At 34.6% G+C, this 17978-nt stretch overlaps 1 protein-coding gene across 1 annotated transcript in view; it reads right to left on the reverse strand.

The window, feature by feature from the left end:
* The window catches only part of LOC142336555 (uncharacterized), a 70833-nt gene that overhangs the window by 2929 nt on the left and 49926 nt on the right, over positions 1–17978 (reverse strand). Inside the window, exons 15-18 of the mRNA XM_075385464.1 lie at positions 16588–16639; positions 16040–16317; positions 15679–15790; positions 1644–2245 (exon numbers count right to left, since the gene is read on the reverse strand). Coding sequence (XP_075241579.1) covers positions 1644–2245; positions 15679–15790; positions 16040–16317; positions 16588–16639 — 1044 coding nt within the window. The remainder of the gene's footprint in view (positions 1–1643; positions 2246–15678; positions 15791–16039; positions 16318–16587; positions 16640–17978) is intronic.

Raw genomic sequence — 17978 nt, forward strand, 5'->3', positions numbered from 1 at the left:
AATTCCTTATAGGGTATCCTATTAATCTTGAGGTTCGCAAATTTTTTAAACCAGATTTTCAAACGGATCCTGGATGTTTAACTCGTCTGTGTTGCATTAAAGAAAGTAGTGCTTGAAATATTTTGAACAAGTATAACAACGAATTTTTTTAGCCTTCTGTTTCTTGAACTGTATCATTTCGAAAATGGGTTTTTATGGAAACAGAACTTGTTACCTCTAAAAATAGAAATTACGTTACCGTAATTTTGGTTTCCATATATAGGTTCTATAGTGTTATCCCGATATAGAAATGGCAGCAATAATGTGTCAGGTTTTACCTCAATTTTACAGAGATTTTAATGACAAGACAATATTCATTTCTGTATCAGTTAAGGAGTATAAACCTTATTTACTCACTAAAAAAACCCGTTGCTACTCATAATGACAAATTTTGTCCACTAAAGACTTGTCGCTACCACATTATTCTCATTTCATCCTCAGTGAAAGAGATACTAGAGAAAGTGGAAAATTTGTCTTATATTTATCAAGCAGTTGATTGCTTGTACACACTCTATAAACATCAGTTCTTTGGTTCCATTATAGAAGAGTCAGGAGTGGTCTTTACTCAGTTAACCAGAGCGGTAGAGCACAACTTGGAGAATAAGTACGTGGAAAAAGTGCCCAGTATCTCCAAAAAACGATTGAGCAGAAAGAAGTTTAAGCGTCACCTTCTACGCGCTGAGCAAAGAAATGCGAGTACTCAAACTCTTGGATCATCTTTTCTAGATAGGGTGCATTCCCTTAGAAATTCAAAGTATGAGAGTGAACTTATAAAGATTGTTGATTGTTTGTTAGATGGACATGGCATAATTGATAATCCTCTTTTGTATCTTTAAATTAGAAAATAAAGTATATAATTTCTTGCTTGTGATTTGTACTTACCTTTATAACTTAAATTAACTTATTGTTAAAAATCAATTTTTCAAAAACTTTTCTTACAAATAAAAAATTCAAACAACTTTTTTATTAAATATCGAAAAAATTTTCAACCTTTTCTCTTAAAAATCGAAAATTTTTTCAACAATTTCTGTTAAATATCGAGTTTTGAATTGAAAAAGTTTTCTTGAATGTCGAAAAAATTTTCAAAAACTGTCATTTAAAAACGCAAAAAATTTTCATTTTTCTTCATTTTACGGTATGATTTTGCGCAAATAAAGGAAATTTTCTTTACATTTTAAAATGACAACTTTCGAACTTGTTTTGTTTCAATAAAAATCAATTTTTAAAACAAGGATTTTTGTTAAAAAATGAAAAAGTAATTCAGTTTTTTTCTTAAAAATCAATTTTCAAACGACCGTTTTTGTTAAGAAACAGAATTTTTATCAAATTGTTCTTAAAATTTTGACAAAAAAAATTGCTGTGTTTTTTTCAACATAGCTTGCTTAGTGTTTGTAGTAAAGAAAAAGTTCAACTTAAAAAGAAATGAATTCAATCAAAAGTATAAATACACCACAAGTAATTCAAGTATAAAATTTACAATATCAGGTTCATTCAAAAAGAGTTCTCACAACGTGATCTGGCAAGTTTTGAATCTCATTGCCAAATGGACGGACTCTTTCAACGATTGCTGGAGGTTCTGTAGGTCGAACACTGATGGGGGTTACCGGAACCTCATCAGTCAGCACAATGGGGTTGTGAGCTGTTCCATCCTCTATGGAGGGGGTTGTCATTGACGGTGTAGTTGACATATCAGTCGAACCATAATACTGAGCTGGATCGAAGTTTTCCAGATCGTTAAATGAGCACGTGGTGCTATTATCGACACTCAATTCGCTTTGTTGACTGCTGCCAGCATTGCTCACTATCTGGAGAAGGCTGCTTTGCTGCTCTGGACTGGATACTTGACTTGTCTCGGGTGTATTGAACCAGTTGTTGGGAATCTGTCCTTCCTCCCACGGAAATGTGTACTGAATGCTTCCAGCAACGTAGTTGTCGGGGAAATCTGTTCCGTTAACGTGAGGGCAGTGATGCCCACTGATCACAGCAGCTTCGTGGCCCATTGCGTGAGTTCCAAGCTGATTCTCCGTGATTGGAACCTGTCCCTGCTGATATGTGTCAAACTGTTGTCGCTGGTGCTCAATAATGTGCCACACTGTGATAGGTAGGGTTACAACGGACTCGTAGAGACCATTCAACAGGTCTCTGATGCTGATCCGAGCAGTCTCTTCTGTGAAAGAAACTGAGTAGAGAAGGCTGTTATTCTGCACTGTAAATTCCATTTCTCAATGAGGTGAGATTAGAGTCAAAAGTAGTTGAGACAGAGGTGATATTGTTTTTAGAAAAGAGAAAGCAAGTGATGCTGGGTGAATTTTTCAGCTCTATTTATACTAAACTCCAACCAATGAGAACAAAGTTTCCAAAAAGGCTAATGTTTAGCAGAAAAAGTGACGTTGTTTTCCAGAAAAGGAAATGCCTCAGTTGTAAAGTTACCAAAGAAGGAATCAACTCATAGAAAATCTAACATTACTATCCGAAACACGTAAGCTCAAAACTGAATAGTGACCAAAAAAGGTACTTTTTACACGTGTTATCCTAGTTAACAGCCAAAGATGGATAAGTTAGAGGAAATGAGTTGACGTAATTGATCAAAAAAGTCAAGCTTTGATAAATTCTCTCCATCTCGTTAAATCTCAAATCGATCTCGGAAAATGTTCCAAATTTGGAACTAAATTTTTGTATATAAATGTTGGGGAGTCGTATTCCAAATCGTAGTCTTACCCCCTCTGCATTGTAGTCCTTGTAATAATGAAAGAACAGCGCACTCTGCAGAGATGAAGTAATTGTTACTGGTTCAGGAATTGGGATATAATTAGATTGAGACCAATTTCTGTACTGTTCCATTATCTCTGGGACAGAATTCAATATGAAGAGCATTTCATACTTGTTGATGTGTAGTTCTGACGATAAATCGAAAGATTGTTTTGTTATGTAGTCATCATACTCGAATTTTTTTATAGAAAAGGTTGCATATTCAAATCCTTTACTAAATCGGATAATTCTGTTATTTTGAGTAAAAACGTCCAAAAAATTGTAAAAGAAATAAGAGGCAACATCAATTTCGTCTACTCTGTAAGCATCAGCGATTCCTTCCTTTCTTTTGTAAATTTTTTCCAAAAGTCGTAAGTGATTTTTGATCAACATTTTTCACAAATGAATACGGTATCAAGTAAAACTCTGTTAATATAAAAGAAAATTAAAATAGAAAAAGCAATGCATAAAATGAAATCGTTTATCTTGAGAATTAGATTTCTAAAGCTGAAGTCTGATTGGGCGGGAGGTTCTATTACAACAACATTAAGTTGTACAACGTAAACTTGTTCTTCAATAATAGATGGAAAATTTTTCTTGATCTCTCTCTCGTTGTGTTGGAAGCAAATTCATTCACTAGTATCTATTTTCAGTAAAACTAAATTTGATCTCAGGCAGTAAATTTTATCAATATTTGAGATACAAAATTTTGGACTAAATCTATACAAAATACTGTAACAATCGTGAATTTTTAAACAATAGTTTTCTTGTTGTAATTTCTTTGAGGAAATAATCTGTATGGAAAAATTCAAATAAAGTTTAACAAATAAGAGTGAGAAGAAATTGAGAAAAAAATGTAAAGTTCGAATTTTTCGTCACTGAATGAATTTGTACTTTTAAACTGAAAGCTAGTTAATTATATGCAGAACTGTCGCAATTAGAATCATATCAATCTTCTAAAATGTTCTGACATGACGCCTGAATCTAAAAATAGAAATGACGCCATTTCCATATACGGAAGGGATGAGTCATCATCGAATACCTCGAAGTTACATAGCAGCTTTAAATCATTATACTTTCTGTTTTTTTTTCAGATTCAGTTGCTTCGCAATTTACCTGAATTTTACTCAATTCATATTGAACTAACATAACAATGCCTGCTCTCGATAGAAATCTCCAGTGGAATGCACAAAGTGCTTTGCTTTCATTGCCTGTCTTGAGAAATTCTCGTGGAGAGTCACATTTCTTCACAAAATTTGTTTCCAATCAACGCATTTTGTACTAGTTGACATGAAATTGTGTGCACTAGTCTTTCAGCTGTCTTTTTTCTGATCGCCTTTAATTTGTAACAGAATTGGTTAAAATTGATGGGTGAAAAAAATTTTCATTTTGCATTCGTTTTTGTAAAGAATTAAAAATTTTCAAGTTTTTCAATTTAGTAGAGATTATGCTATTTGATATCAATTTTGCGTGATTTGACCCTTGTCATTGTATATTGGTTGGCAAAATCTGCATCACATAAAAATTTGTTCACTCTGACGAAATTTATATTGCGTTAGTCGACTTATAAGTTGTTGATCAGTATTCTGTGGTTTTAATATAGTATTTTGCTCATATTTTAATCTCGCTATATCTGAAGTGGTTTAATTCATTTGTTTTATGAAAGTCAGTATTTTCAACCAATCAGAATCAAGGACTTAACTTATTCTAGAACATATGGTAAAGAGCACTCTATGACAAAAATACATTAAATTGCTCAAAATATCCTTTTTCTAAATATTTAGCATAGATTCTAACCAGTTAATCGACTAAGCACGTTTTAAAACTAGCATTTTATTGAGTGCGGGTAGTAGTTCTCATGTTTCGACGTAAATTGAGTGCAAGAAACAGAATAAAAAGAACATACTGACTAATAAAGTCGATATTATTTTTTTAACAATTGTGACTATTACTCAGTTAGCTACGCAAGTTGTTCTTTTTATCAACTTTATTAACCCACTCGGGTAATTGTGCCTCAGTTTTCAGTTTTCGGATACTTTTTCAATGTCAGTCTTAGATTGAGGATGTATTTTTATGTGTTTAGTTTATTTTGTGTTTGTGATTTTTTAAATTCTAGTTCATTTGCTTTTCTATTATTTGAGGTTTTTCCAAGTTTTCAGCGATAACGAGTTCACTAGTACTGTGACAATGTCAGCTTAGCAAGAGGTAGTTTCAATCTACCGACCTCTGGGTTATGAGCCCAGCACGCTACCGCTGCGCCATCTTGCTGGTTAATGTCGGCTATACGTCATCCTAAAACAGCTAGGTTAAATTGTGAATTTTTGACTTCAGTTTTCAGAAAAACTTTCGTAAAGTTTGATTCGATTTAGCAGATTTTATGCTGTTTGACATCATTTTTGCGTAATTTTGAGCTTTTTATTGTATTTTAATGCTAAAAACTGCACCACATAGCAAACTGCTCACTCTGACGAAAGTTTTATAGTACTAGTCAATTTTTAATTTGTTGACCACTTCTATTTGTTTTTGTATTGTTTTTTCGCTAAATGTGTAATCTGTTTCTGTTTATGCCCTGTTTCAACTCATTTGATCTTTTATACTGGTATTTTCAACCAATAAGAAGAGAGTATTGGTTGAAAATACCCCTGATCTTATACCTAATCTAAATACATGTCAGCGGCTATGAATAATCCTAATACATTGCGACGCCTATAACTAATCCAAATACATGGCGGATATAACTGATCTTAGCACATGGTGGCTAAACATAATCTTAATACATGTCGACCGCTATAACTAATCCTAATACATGTTGGCCGCTATGAATAATCTTAATACATGGCGGCTATACACAATCTTAATACATGGCGGCTATACCTAATCTTAATACGTGTAGAATATACCTATCCTTAATACGTGTAGACTATACCTAACGTTAATACATGTAGACTTATCTTAATACATGTAGACTAAACCTAATCTTGATACATGTAGTCTATACCTAATCTTCATACGTGTAGAATATACCTATCCTTACTACGTGTAGACTATACCTAATGTTAATACATGTAGACTATACCTAATCTTAATACATGTAGACTAAACCTAATCTTAATACATGTAGACTATACTTAATATTAATACATGTAGGCTATACCTAATCTTAATACATGTAGTCTATACCGAATCTTAATACGAGTAGAATATACCTATCCTTAAAACGTGTAGACTATACCTAATGTTAATACATGTAGACTATACCTAATCTTAATACATGTAGACTAAACCTAATCTTAATACATGTAGACTATACTTAATCTTAATACATGTAGACTATACCTAATCTCAATACATGTAGACTAATCTTAATACATGTAGACTAAACCTAATCTTAATACATTTAGACTATACCTAATATTATTACATTTACACTATACCTAAAATTATTACATGTAGGCTATACCTAATCTTCATACATGTAGGCTATACCTAATCTTAATACATGTCGACCGCCATAACCAGTCTTAAAACATGTCGACTGCTATAACTAATCTTAATACATGTCTACCGCTATAACTAATCGTAGTACATGTCGTCCGCTATAACTAATCTTAATACATGGCGGCTATACCCAATCTTATTACATGGCGGCTATACCTAATCTTAATACATGGCGGCTGCTATAGCCAATCTTAATACATGGGTTCGGCTATACCTAATCTTAATACATGGCGGCTATAACTAATCTTAATACATGTCGACCGCTATAACTAATGTTAATACATGTCGACTACTATAACTAATCTTAATACATGTCTACCGCTATAACTAATCTTAATACATGTCGTCCGCTATAACTAATCTTAATACATGTCGGCTATACCAAATCTTATTACATGGCGACTATACCTAATCTTAATACATGGCGGCTGCTATAACTAATCTTAATACATGTCGACCGCTATAACTAATCTTAATACATGTCGACCGCTATTACTAATCTTAATACATGTCGACCGCTATAACTAATCTTAATACATGTCGACCGCTATAACTAATCTTAATACTTGTTGGCGGCTATACACAATCTTAATACATGTCGACCGCCATAACTAATCTTAATACATGGCGGCTATACCCAATCTTATTACATGGCGGCTATACCTAATCTTAATACATGGCGGCTGCTATAGCCAATCTTAATACATGGGTTCGGCTATACCTAATCTTAATACATGGCGGCTATAACTAATCTTAATACATGTCGACCGCTATAACTAATGTTAATACATGTCGACTACTATAACTAATCTTAATACATGTCTACCGCTATAACTAATCTTAATACATGTCGTCCGCTATAACTAATCTTAATACATGTCGGCTATACCAAATCTTATTACATGGCGACTATACCTAATCTTAATACATGGCGGCTGCTATAACTAATCTTAATACATGTCGACCGCTATAACTAATCTTAATACATGTCGACCGCTATAACTAATCTTAATACATGTCGACCGCTATAACTAATCCTAATACATGTCGACCGCTATAACTAATCTTAATACTTGTTGGCGGCTATACACAATCTTAATACATGTCGACCGCCATAACTAATCTTAATACATGTCTACCGCTATAACTAATCTTAATACATGTCGTCCGGTATAACTAATCTTAATACATGGCGGCTATACCCAATCTTGTTACATGGCGGCTATACCTAATCTTAATACATGGCGGCTATACCCAATCTTAATACATGGAGATTCTATTCCTAATCTTAATACATGCAACCTATACCTAATCTTAATACATTAAGACCGCTATACCTAATCTTAATACATGCAAATTCATTCCCTATCTTAATACGTTAGGGAGGACCCAAATCCCGAAAAATACGCTATACCCTATCTTAATACATGGGGGTCCTCACCCCCCCCCCCCGGGGACTATCACTCACTCTATTACTACTACTTATTCTTCGGAAAGTACTGGAGAGTTCTGGAGTTTTTGGTTTCTCGACTGCTCTCTTTATATTGTGATAGGAGGTCAAAAAATTTAAGAAGACGAACGTTTTTAATGAAAAGCTCTGCTGGTAAAATTTTGTCTTTCAATAATAGATCTCTTGCACTGTCAAACTTTTTGCGCAGGTGGCAAACCTTTATTCCCCAATTTATTTGTCTATTAACTCTCTGAAGTGACATAACCGACAACGATTGAAAAAAATGGCACTGAAATTGATATGGGACAAAACAAGTGATTTAAAAAGCCCGATTCTTGCTTTTAATGGTAGAAAATGTCTTACTAAGAAAATTGACCTAATAGCATTTGCCATTTTTGTTAACGTTTTGTTTAGCTGAATATCAAAATTTAGATTGTTATCAATCATTATACCTAAATAACGACAACTTGTTTTTGGCTCTATGAAATTTCCTTTATAATGAAATTGTTCAATTTTTGATTCACCATATTTTGAAAAATGCACAATTTTTGTTTTATCTCGGTTTAAAGTTAGCATATTTTGCCTCATATAACTGTCAGTATTTTCAAATGCATTGTTAATTTCGCATAAAGGATTTTCATCGGATTTGGAATGACAAATAATGCATGTGTCAACTGCAAACTGTAAATCGTCCTCTCTTTTTTTCATTTTTTCTGGGAAATCGTTGATATACATTATAAAAATTAAAGGTCCGAGAACTGTTCCTTGTGGTACTCCGTGATTGATTGTCACCCAGTTCGAATATCCAATGCCGTTCTTTACGCATTGTTTTCTGTTAGATAAAAACGATTCTAGCCTTGCAATTGATTCCGTACTAAATTCATATTTTGCTATTTTTCCTAGAAAAATTTCGTGAGATATTGAGTTTCGTTTTCTTTTAACAAACTGTTCACTGATTCTGTCAACGATATTACTGTATCATTCGAAGATTTTCTTTTCAGAAACCCAAACTGATTTTTATTGATTATTTCATACATTTCAACATGTTGTAGCATTTGTTGGAGCAAAAGTCTTTCAAAAATTGAAAGTCGGTGTAACTCAAATTGGTCGGTAGTTTTCTGCTTCCAGTGGATCACCTTTTTTGTAAATTGGAGTTACATATGCTTTTTTAAGTACATCGGGAAAAACATTCTTTGATATGCATTCGTTAATTGCAAACTGTAGATGTGTTCTAATAGACATTTTGCTACACTTGAAGGACCATGTAGTAAGTAATCCAGGACCCGCTGCTTTATTTTGTGGTAATTGATCAATTACAGTAAACAGTTCTTTTCTCGTTATATGTCTGAAGGAAAACTCAGTTTTGTCAAAATCATAGTCCGGTAGCTCAACATTTTCTGTCTCGCCTTCGTATAAACCTAATTTAGAAAAACAAATATTATTTGTGTTAGCGATTTCTCTTTTGTCTTTTGAAATATCTTGTTTGAACCGAATTGAAAAAATTTCGCTATTTTTATCCTCGTGTTTTATCGTTTTAAGGAATTTCCACTGTTGTTTTAAATCGGGAAGACTTTCGTAAAATTTTTGTGAATAATTGTGACTCGCTCTTCTAAGTAGTCTGTTTGTATGGTTTCTTATTCTTTTGTATGAGTTATATGTGTCAACGTCTCTCTTTCCTTCCAAATATTGAAAAACCTGTGCTTTTCGTTAATAAGATTCAATATTTCTCTGGATAACCATTTCTTTTTTGTTGACTTTGACGATGGCTCTCCTATTTTAATGGGAGCTACATTTTTCAGAATAATTTTAAACATATATGAAAATTTTTCAAAGGTTGAGTTTGCATTGTTTTGTTGATACATGGGACTCCAATCCGCGGATGCAATTTTTTGTTAAGATTAGCTCTACTAAATTGGCTCGTATCCCTGTGAAAACAATGCATTTTGTTGTTTTCATAATCGATATCCAGTGACGAAAGGAAAATTTGTGTAAAATGATCACTTCCAAATAAGTGCTCGATTACAGTTGTATCAAAAATTTGTTGTTTTGTTGTTAAACAGTGATCAATCAGTGTTTTCCGATTTCCAATTGTCCAGGTTGGAGTATTTTTATTTACTATATCAAGCCCATTGTTGGAAGCAAACTCTGTCAATAACTCTCTTTCTCTTTGTTTGAAAAAATTGATGTTATAGTCTCCGAATAGTATCACATTATCTGTTATTGAATATGCGCCTGAAATTTCTGATGTCAATTCTTACAGAAAAAATTAGCCCAAGTTTTTGTTGGAACAAAAAGAAACGTTTACTAGAAGTTTTTCTTAAACGGTGCATGTATTTCAAGCCATAGTGATTCAAAAAAACTTCTGTTGATTGAGTTGAGATCATTCCGTATTTTATGTTTGAATGTATTTGGTAGCCATATTCCTATTCCACTACCTCTCGTTAACTGCGTCAATTTTGATCTGCTTTGGTGAACAAAGTGGTGATTTTTACTTAAAAAATTCACGGGTATCATCTGATTATCGTTTATCCATGTTTCAGTAACAATAAAGCATGTTTGTCTGTTCTGCTGCTACAAAAAATGCGAGATTTCTTCGTGTTTGTTGTTAACGCTTCTATTATTTGTGTATAAAAAACATGGATGCAAGTTTGCATTTGCCTTATGTTTTTCGTAGCCTTCGAATGTTTGTAAATTAAGTAAATTGGGTCCTTGATTAGATTCGACATCACCGCAAAGTAAAATTAAGTAAGTTATAGTTAGGAACTGATATGGTAAGTTTAAAGACCAAAATCCAAGACATACATTATCAACCATTGTTTTGTTTTTAAAAATCAAATAAATTGAAGTGCTTGGGTGACATTTGATTGAACACGAGAAATTTCCAATAGGAAAACAAATTCTTCAAAGTCACCCAAACGCATTATATCCCATATGACCACTTCTGTTCCAGTTATTGACAACATTATCTATTGGCTGCTTTTTGGTTTGTCTCATAGATACGTTGCTGACAGAAGGTTGAAACCCCTCACTTGATATTTAATTTCTTAAGCTAAAAACCATTTTCTGGATTCCATTTTGATTGGGATGAAAGCCATCAATTCGAATATCTGCTTTTTCCAATTTATAATCCAGAACTTTTATGTCGGTATTTTGGAACTCGCCGCGTAAACCATTTGCTATATCGTCTAAAGCCCGGTTAAATTTGGTTATTTCATTCTTGTTAATTTCGCGTCCAAAACTGCCGTTTTTTACCTTGGGTAGTTTACAAATTGCTACTTTGTAAGGCTTTTTTATATTACGCACTTCGATAAAACGACTCCCAACTCTTTAGCGGCGTCTTCTCCTGTCGTACATTGATCAATGGAATTATGTCCTGAATGGATAATCAGACATTCTGCTTTTGTTGATGGCGCATAAATGTCAATGATATTATTGAGGCCTTTTTATTGTAGAAGATGGATAAGAATGAATGGCAGCATCATTACTGATGTCATTTTGGCGAACCAGTTTATACGAGCTGTCAGAAATAAGTAACTGCTTTGTGAAACGAGGAACAAATTTTGGATAAAAATGACGGTCGACAGTAGATTTCACGACATCTTTTTCTACTGTTTTTTCGCTAATTAAGTTTGATATTAAATTATCATTCTGACTCCTCAAAAATTGAATCTTAGATTGAGCTTGATTATAAAGTTCTTTCTGATGTTCCAATTCGAGCTAAAGTCTATCCAATTCTTGGTTTTTGTCTTGATTCTTGTTTGCTAAGTTAAATGACTCCCTTCTTTGATTTCTTAGTTGCATCACCTCGCTTACTATTTTCTCTTTTGTCCATTTTGACAAACCCGAAGTAGTATCTGTCTTATTGATATCTATGTTTTAGTTATTCCTGCATAAACCAGAAAAAAAAAGACTCGCCTTGAAAATGACACTATATTAAATTAAAGGTTAAATTGGTTTGGTCTCACCAGTTTGAAGTCCAGATATAGAATACCCAATAATTCGGTTTGATTGTGGCAGAAAAAAATTGTTTGCTTTATCGCAAAAACAAAAAAGGTCTTTGTCAGATAACGTTCTCAATGAATGTAAACAGAAAAGAAAATCTGTCAGCGTGTTCGTTCATATAAATTTACGCTGCTGACTTTGACTTTTTACAACCTTTCCAAATTGCTAATAGTTATGCGCTTCTGAAAAATTTAACCACAGACACTCATTGTAATTCATAGGCTTTAAACAACTTTACAGCAGGCAGGTAATGGAGAAAAAATGAATAGTAAAAACGTGTCACCGCACTTAGAAATGAGTTGCAGAACTTCGAAACGATGATAGCACTTAGTTCATTTTTTTCAATATGAGAGACCATTCTGAACGGGTGTTCTTAACTGTTATCTCCTGGACTATTTGATTTTGTTCGAAACACATCTTAGTGGGCTGAACGAACTTTATTATCAACTGGTTTTTTTATCTGTCAATTTTCGCTTATAGATATATTCATCGGTCAGCTGTGAGTGGTATCATTGATATTGTTTTCAGGTTCAGAATATCAAACTAAAAATAATAATTTCCATTTTTCGCATGAATTATCGAGGTTTCAAACTTTGTAAAAATTAGCCTTGTCTTGTTCAAATTTTCCGTATTTCGGCTCAAATTTTGCTCGATTTTGCTTTTAAAAATTTGATTAGACTGATGCAGCTCTGATGCATCGTAATCCCGCATTAGCTCAATTTTTACAACGGGTGCAGTTGAAAACGTACTTACTTTTGTCTGGTCGAAGACGTTCGACCAGACTCACTTGAACATGGCGCTTGTATGCGCCATACTTGCCTTACTTGGTTTTGGAAAGGTATACCAATTACTGGCTGTCTGGTGGATTTTATACGGAAACACGAGTTTATAACTGTTCAGTTCGTTTTCATAGCAAATACAAAAAATATTAAAATTAAATTTCGAAAATTGAGCGTGACAATAAAATGGAATTAAATCATGCTCCAGTATTGGGAGCAGATTTATTCATCAGATTTTTTAGCAATGTATTCTGAAAGCCGACTTCTGGAAGCACATTTCAGGAAGCATACTTCTGGATACACATTGTTTAACTGTTTACAAACTTCCTAGATAAATGAAATTGCAATTCTTTCTTTATTCTTTTTTTCTACTCCCCCCTGCACGCGCTGATTGAATAAGCAGATAGTTTTACGACCCACATCGTTCCGACGCCCGTATTTTTAATACAGTAACTCAATGCGCTGTATGACGACAGGTGTTCTATTTCAACTGCAGTCCGAGACGACATTGGCGTTTGGGGCACAACACAGGAGCAAAAACTCCGGGGAGAGCACTTACCAATAAGTGTTGCTGATCATTTTGGTGGTAGGTGACACTTTACACGGGATTGTCTTCAAGTTCTGATACTGATGTCTGAGTAAAATAATGTGAAACTAAAAACTGATAACTTATTTCAGATTCACTGCTATACCCAGAACAGTTCATAATTCTTAATATCTCTGACGACATCAAAAAAAATTCACATCATTCGAGCTTCTGATTCAAATTAAGTTCTCAACCATAACGATGTAAATGTTATTGCTAATAGCAAAGAGAAGCTTGAGACGTCCAACGGTTCAAATATAAACAGTTGAAGTGTCGAGTTTGTGGAGAACAACGGTGGTTTACCTGTAGGACAAACAGTTCTGCTGCAGGAGGTTTAATCATTGATCAACATTCTGCCAGCAGACAGTGTTGGCCAGTATTTTCTTTTACAAATTTATAGCAGTTTGTATGATTTTCCTCAAATTTCATGACAAACAAAATCAAAGTAGTTGTCTTCGGAGCATTTGCTTGTATGAGAATTAACCCGATATGGGGCTGTATCGTTCCTTTCACCAAATTTGTTACGTGTTACATAGCAGAATATAGGGATCTTTCCAAAAATAGCCCCATCAACAGTCTATTTATGGCGTGCTGGGGCATCATTCTATATGGTAACTGAGCCGCGTGGCATGAGAGGGGGTGGATTTTACGCTATATGACAAATAACAGGGCTGGAAGGACTATAAGGAGAAACAGTAAATTTCAGTTTTTAATTGTTTAAATGACAATTTGGGGTGAAGAAATAATGGGTCTGTCCCATTATAACCCCCCCCCCCCCCCCCCCCCCCCTCCAATCATGGTATACCATCATATACCATGGGCAATATTTTTGTGGGAGGCTATTATGGGAAAGACTTTAATAATTGGCTATAACTATGAAATGACTAGAACTGATAGCTATTTGGTCAATGTCAGCTAATTAACAACACAAAAATAAATTGACCATATGACAATTATTCTATGGTTTATTACGTATATATGTGTATGTGTGCGTGAGTATGTGTGTGAGTGTGCGTGTGTTTGCGTGCGAGTCTGTGTTGATGAATGTGTGTGCGACTGTCTGTCTCTCTGTGTGTGTGTGTATGTGTGTGTGTGTGTGTGTTTGTGTGTATGTGTGTGTGTGTGTTTTTGTGTGTGTGTGTGTGTTTGTGTGTGTGTTTGTGTGTGTGCGCGCGCGTGTGTGTGTGTGTGTGTGTGTGTGTGTGTGTGTGTGTGTGGGTGGGTGGGTGTGTGTGTGTGTGTGTGTGTGTGTGTGTGTGTGTGTGTGTGTGTGTGTGTGTGTGTGTGTGTGTGTGTGTGTGTGTGTGTGTGTGTGTGTGTGGGTGTAAGTAGTTGAGGATAGTGACTAGCATAAGATACAGTGGGGACACTTTGATATTACACATCCAGATAAAATTGTCTCCTCGTGTTATAAGCTTATTTTTGTTCAAAGTCCTCTGCGTGCGACGAGTAAACAGTTTTCTGTGTTACATTCTAATAGTTCAAAAAGTTTTTGGTCATTGTACGCGCTGTTTCATATACTAGTCGGTATGCTCTACTCTTTGTGTATGTGTATGTTTATGTGTATTTGAGAAGGTGTGGGGGCGTGTATATGTGTATCTAAGTTTATATGTATGAATGTAGTTATATATTCAGTGCGTTTAACTCCATTTCCTAAACAAAAAGTTTAAAACAGGAAATTTTAAGCTGCAATTTTTTCTCATAATTATCTGCTACGCTACTATTTTAAATATCTACGTTTATTTAAGAGCTGCTCAGCCATAGAAGGGGCAATCTGGTTCTTATCGTTAATTTTTATAATAAAAAATGGTTCGAAATGTATTGGGGCGCTGTTCAAGTGAGTGAAAATTATTGACTGAAATTAAAAAGTCAATCTTTCTACTTAAAATTGAACCAACATTTTTTTAGTAGTTCAACAAAAATCTTTTTGTGGGGTCGAGCAATATTTTTTCAAGGACTGAATAATAGCATTTCAGTAGTCAGAATAACATCAATTTTGGTCACCCAACATTTTTCATGTTTTACGCAAAGCACTTTTCCTTTTATCTTTTCTTTTTTGCAATTTTTTGAAACACAATAAAAAGTTGCAAGATATGTACAATATATTCTGCCCGTCAAATAAAGCAAAAAGTCAATGCGGCTCCAAACAATTTAGTGGTGGCAAAAATTTTAGCCACGAATTGTAATTAAAGAAGAACTTAGGTCACATTGCATTATGTTGTACAAACTGTGCAACTAATTCCCACGCGGTTTTTACGGCAGTTGAAAGAATGTTAAATTGAATTAACCCCTTAGAAGTGAGCTTGACCGGAACAAAGCTATTCATTACAAGTTAGCCATTCGTCTTGAAAGTTCCAACAAATTAACCATTCGACCTGCAAGTTCTTAAGAGATGTTAATCATCTTCTTATAAAAGTTAACCATCTTTTGCTAGAAATTTACAAATCTTTACAGGTTACCACCCATCTTTTGCAGGAAACTTGCAGGTTCTTACACGTTAACCACCCGGTCTGAACCCGGTGGCGTTATTTGGTGGCACTAAGCAGATAAGCGTCTCATTGACTATAGATCCTTACTTTTAGCCGGTTTTGTTGAGAAGGAGGAAACGAGCTCCTTTATCTGGGAATCTGTCACTTCTTCCCCCATCACAATCCAAATGCTCTTTTCATTTAGCTTCTCTTCGTCCAGCTAAATCGAATAAAAGCTTTCAGTGATTTACAAAAATAGAACTCAGAGATTTAATATATTTCAGAAATTTTACAAAAAACACGGAATCGTTTTGTTAATGTAATGAATCTATTCTGACATATTCACTTTTTGAAAACCAAAGATAGATATTTCTTGGAGGATTTAGTGACAGCCACTCATTTTCATGAATAGGGTTCATGGGTCATCGGTTCATTGCAAAAATTTTTTAATCATACTGAACAGCGGTACCTTTTTCCAAAACACTTTCATTGTCGGGTTTTTCACTTTTGGTTTAAAGTCTTTTCTGGCTGGTAACTTGGCATGTCTGGATTTCTTTGGCATTGGGGGTCCTCCTAGACCGGGTGGAGGTGGTGGAGGTGGCCCCCCTCCAGGTCCTGGTGGAGGGGGAGGAGGAGGACCGGGTGGCCCTAGTGGTGGGGGTGGGGGTGGTCCTCCGGTTGGAGGAGCGACTGTTGGAGGTATTGCCGGTGTCTCTGGTTTTGATGGTTGAGTTGCTGGCATTTTTGCTGTGAGAAGCAATAAAAACATAATAAATCAAAATATCAATGACGATTTGTTAAAAATATAAACTCAGTTCTTATCAAAAATTGTTCTTTTTTATTTCATATTTGTTCATCCTTTCCTGTTTTGCAAAATTTGTGAGGTTTATGTTTAAAAAAATTGGGTTGTAAATCAAGCTGAAATGAAGTAAAAATTATTTAGGTGGAAACAATAACTTCATCACAGATTTTTCTGAAAAATAAATTATCTTTTGTTCAAATATGCAGTTCTCTAACCATCTGGCAAGAATCCGGTAAGGTCTCCGGGGTCCAAATTGTTATCTTGCATCTGAACACAGGAACAATTTGAGTTAGATAGCGAAAACTTTTTAAATGTGACAACAATACCACCTGGTACAACAACAACCACAACAGAATTATAACATAATTAAGGGTGTGGTGTTAAAATTAACGAGTGCGGGTCCTGTCAGCCCCGAATATTTGTGCTAATTGCTGTTGGCGGTACAGTGGTGGGTTGTTAAAAAGGTTCAAATTGGATATGATCGATGAAGAAGTTCTTGTATTTGCATGACATTTAATTTACAGTCATAAGTACAGACTCACGTTAAGATCTTTCTTACAATCGCATTGAATGAACTCGAAACATTAACAAAGAATGGTAAACATTTGTCACCATGGAGCAACTAAATTCAATGGTTTGTATCAGTTTTTGCGTGATAAATTAAACTGAAGCAGCAGCACAAAAAACAGTTTTTAGTAAAGCAGTACCAAGAAAGAGGTTTCGAAAGAAGTCACTTCTGATCAGCTCATCACTGGTCAAAATTTCCTCTTGTCTGAATATCTTAAATTGAAGTGACCTGACAACATTGCATCTGAATTCAGGCTGCAACCCACTCATTTTTCCCTATTATAAGGCTTCCGAAAAGACCAATGATTATAGTATCTTGTTATTCAAAACCAGCTCTGATGAAACTAAGCAAAGCTTTAGAATCGTTTTTTGCTGAAAAATATCTGTTCGGAATCATTTGTTATCAGAGAGCCTTCTCGTTGAATATTAACTAACGTTTAAAATCCTACACTGTGAGCAAGGAAATTTGCTTGCTAATGTCAGCATTGTCCGCTCCCCATGTATTACGATTAGGCGTTATAGGCTTTCGCGGATGGCAGTGACAGTGAGGAAAACCATAGCAAATTTATTCAAAATTGGGAACACTTGCCACTGATGTCCGAAATTGCAGAATTTGAAGACACGCGACAAATGCGGACAGATTTCTGTCACTATTGTCCGGAAATTAGCGTCACTAACATCCGCACTAGATAACTATTTTCAATGCAAGGGATCTAAAACTGATTAAAGGAGAAAAAGTTGGATATAATTGGTTCTTCTTATCGATATGCAGTGAGGGGTTATTATAATTTTAATCCGACAGAGGTTAAGTGATCGATAAAATTAAATTTAAGTGAGTTGAACTTAAAGTGAGGGATAATAATTCGTTTAAACCGTCAAGGGTTCTTAAACTCATTAAAGGAAAAAAAAGTGGTATATAGTTAGTACTTCACGTCAAAATGAAGTGAGGCGTAATTATAATACTAACCCGTCAAAAATTTGAATATAAACTAAAGGTTAAAATGCAGTGATGACAATACACTTGCTCACAAAATTTGGA

This window comes from Convolutriloba macropyga, chromosome 3, assembly GCF_964194025.1.
Source record: "Convolutriloba macropyga chromosome 3, txConMacr16.3, whole genome shotgun sequence".
Classification (NCBI taxonomy): domain Eukaryota; kingdom Metazoa; phylum Xenacoelomorpha; order Acoela; family Convolutidae; genus Convolutriloba; species Convolutriloba macropyga.